General features: G+C 44.4%; 1 protein-coding gene across 1 annotated transcript in view; it reads right to left on the bottom strand.

Moving 5' to 3' along the window:
* The window catches only part of LOC139752600 (uncharacterized), a 138,849-nt gene extending 138,317 nt beyond the window's left edge, over nucleotides 1-532 (bottom strand). The window contains exon 1 of the mRNA XM_071668356.1: nucleotides 1-532. This exon is cut by the window's left edge and continues 661 nt beyond it. Coding sequence (XP_071524457.1) covers nucleotides 1-204 — 204 coding nt within the window. The 5' untranslated portion in view covers nucleotides 205-532.
* Nucleotides 533-3,162: the final 2,630 nt, after the last annotated feature.

Here is a 3,162-nt window from a genome sequence, read left to right as displayed (position 1 = left end):
TGCGATGTAGGAGTAAGGCGGCTTCTCCTGCCGCCGGGCACCCCCTCGCTTGCTGCCTCCGGAACTCTTCTCACTGTTGGCACTAGGCGCCACAACCCCCGCTGATGCATCGGTAGGCACCTCCGTAATTGGGGGTGGATGGGCCTCCTCGGGCGGCACCATGGGAGCCAGGGCTGCAACCCCGCCGTCTTCCTCACCCTTCATGGCCACGGCGTTGGCCAAAAGTGCCAGGTCGCCGAACTCGGCCGAACCCGCCACACTCCTGAAGCCGGGAATCGCGATGTTGGTGCTGATGGCGATACCGCGGTGCTCCGTCCTGACTGGTAGCGCTGCGCTCCGCTCACACACCGCCAGTCCTGCTCACCAGCCTGTGCACTGCTGGCACTGACTAGCCACAGCTTTATAAGTCTTAAGTCAGTAAATATTTATGGATAAAGTGGCACGTGGGAACCAGTACCACGCGGCGTAGTCAGACTGGCTGCCCTACACGTCTCGCTCTTGCGGCTGGGGTCACAGTCCGCTCTCAGTCGGGGTGGCACTGGTCAGGTCGTGCCCAGGTAAGCGTGCCACTGCCTCGGGCCCGCCCTGTTGGTACGTTAGGACATCACAAAGCGCATGCGTGGGCTATGGGGGCGGAGCATGGCGGCAGCTCTGTAAAATGCCGCGATCATTATCCGCTTGTTTGTTTCGCCTGCCTGTAACGCTGCCCGGGCCACGCCAAGTCCCAACCTAGAGAATCTTATGGCTATCATATACCGCTAAACACTAAACCTTTCCGTGAGATTTATCCACATCTTCTTCGCTGGAGGGTAAGAAGAACGTTATTTGTCCCTCTCTCCCAAAAATGAAAGTTGATGATAAATCCGGCGAACTATATGGGTAAAGAAGCCTAGGTAGTGAAACATCGAAACATTTTTTGCTGCAATGAACACGGCTATTTCAGTCTCCATCATTCACTTCTTTTCCGAGAACATGGCCGAGGAAGCCAAGAAAATCACTAACCCGGACCACCCACATTCTTGAGTTCTGTGACGCCCCGCCCAAAACGCGACGGGAGGCGGAGCTTGGTACTGAAGAGCTGGAGGCGTCCTCCTGATTGGCCCAACCTAGAATAGGTGGAGTCGGCAGGCATCTCTGAGCTTTGATTGGTGTTCGAGTTATTTCCCTCCAATGCCATATTGGTAATGGGTTTTCTGAAATGTGACATCTTCAAGTTGATAAGCGAGCAATTTGTCTCTTTAGTAATGACACAGTTGAGGCCAACATATCTGTCGTCCTAAGTCCTTTAGAGAGTTTCTGACTGTTTCGTCTGTGCCTGTCACCTTTGTCCAGATGATGACTTACTTATATGTATCCTTAATTTTCTGAATGAAGACCTACATACAAATTGATAAAAGATAAACTATCGTTATACATATTGTCCATAGATTAGCATTAGAAATGGCAAAAGAAAGTACATAAGCTATTTGTTACTTGCTCCACCAAGAAGTTCAACAAATAACTACCATATATAATTCTTTAACCACTAGAAATAGCAAAAATTGTTTTCCTTGGAAATAGATGATCAGAAATGTGACTTTGCTACAGTTAAGATCATTCTTCTTTGAGTTAATTCCTATTCCTTGTCCCATCAATAAAAGAATGAGGTCTCTCCAAAACATGGAGGTAGATCCAGCTTGAATGAATGATTCATTAATGACAGATGGAACTTTATTGCCTTTTTCTTAAGTAGAAATGGAAGCTGCACTACCTGTAGAGCTGAAAATCGGAACTATATCATTTTTGTAAATATGATACTTTCTTCCATCCCACATACAGATTTATATATTAACCCTATATACAATGACTCTTATCATGAAGGCTATTGGAACTAGGAAGTGGCTTTCAGCTTGGTATTTGACCCCTCAAACTTGCGGTAAAGTTCTCTATCATTGTCTGTATTCTGTACGTTTGGAAATGTTCTAGTTTTGGATCCTGAGGATCTTCATATGGAAACCAACTTGTAGGGACCGAAAACTCAATGATAATAAAGTTCTTTATTGAAACTCCGCTAATCATCTTTTCCTCACAGAGCTCCCTTGCCTAGCAGCCCTCTTGAGCCTGCCTGTGAGCTGTCGCAGGGTCGTGATGTCATCCATCACTACCCGTTCATCCTTTGGTAACATTAGCCTGAAAAAACGAACAGATCAGCTGCTGTTGTCATCTGCATCTGAGAGAGTTCCCAAGACTTGTTTAAAATGTCTTTGAATTGTTAGAAAGTTCTCATCTACAACATACTTCAGGAAATCGTCAAAGGAAAGGGAATTTCCTTACGTTTCAAGAATCACCAAGTTTCACCACTACACGATTACATTAGATCTATTGTGAAATTTTTGTGACAAGGGCAAGACTCTTGGCAGAAAAGTCACAAATTATAGGGAAAAACGATCGCTCAATCACCCTCGTAGGAAAACAGATGCGTTTTCCTCATTGAACCATTTTATAGCTATGTTGGAAAATAGTCGTTCGGTCAAGATGTTGGTACAGTACATTTAATGTTACATTCAGGAATAGGGACTTTAATGCTCTGGGTTTCTAAATAATGTATCAAGGATTGTGTCCCTTTCTCTTCTCTTTTCATATTTCAGTTCACAAAAAAGAATACGCATGACATTCTTTGTGATTATATCTTAAACCTTGAATCATTTTCCTTACGAGAGAAAACTGGACATAGCCACACATGAATCATGATGTCACTTAACATCCCTCTGAAACATCGGTCGATTCTTTCATTAGGGACAATGGTAAATTCGAGTTTTTCCCTGAACAATGGTGACGGGATAACATGTATTCCCTGAAGACTTGTGATACCTTTAGTATAGGGACTCCACCTCCTGCTATCCTTTGTGTTTAGACGTCTCTGTCTCAGGGAACTGTACTTTTTCCTCTGTCATCATCTGTACATAATATTATTTTCTTCCTTTTTTCTCGTCCTTTTGCTGGATCTCTTACAACAGATTTAATGTTCTCAGGGAGGTTACTGCATCTCATGGCATAAGATAATAAATCTATCATGTTGATCAACGTCCACAATCTCCCTCATATCAATTAGTTCAGTGTTCGTGTACTCTGTAATGTTACGCTACCGAGAACAGATGTAGCTTACATGGAACGGATACCCCT

This window comes from Panulirus ornatus, chromosome 13, assembly GCF_036320965.1.
Source record: "Panulirus ornatus isolate Po-2019 chromosome 13, ASM3632096v1, whole genome shotgun sequence".
Lineage (NCBI taxonomy): Eukaryota > Metazoa > Arthropoda > Malacostraca > Decapoda > Palinuridae > Panulirus > Panulirus ornatus.
Note: the sequence above shows the minus strand (reverse complement) of the source record. Positions and strands in the feature narration are given on the sequence as shown.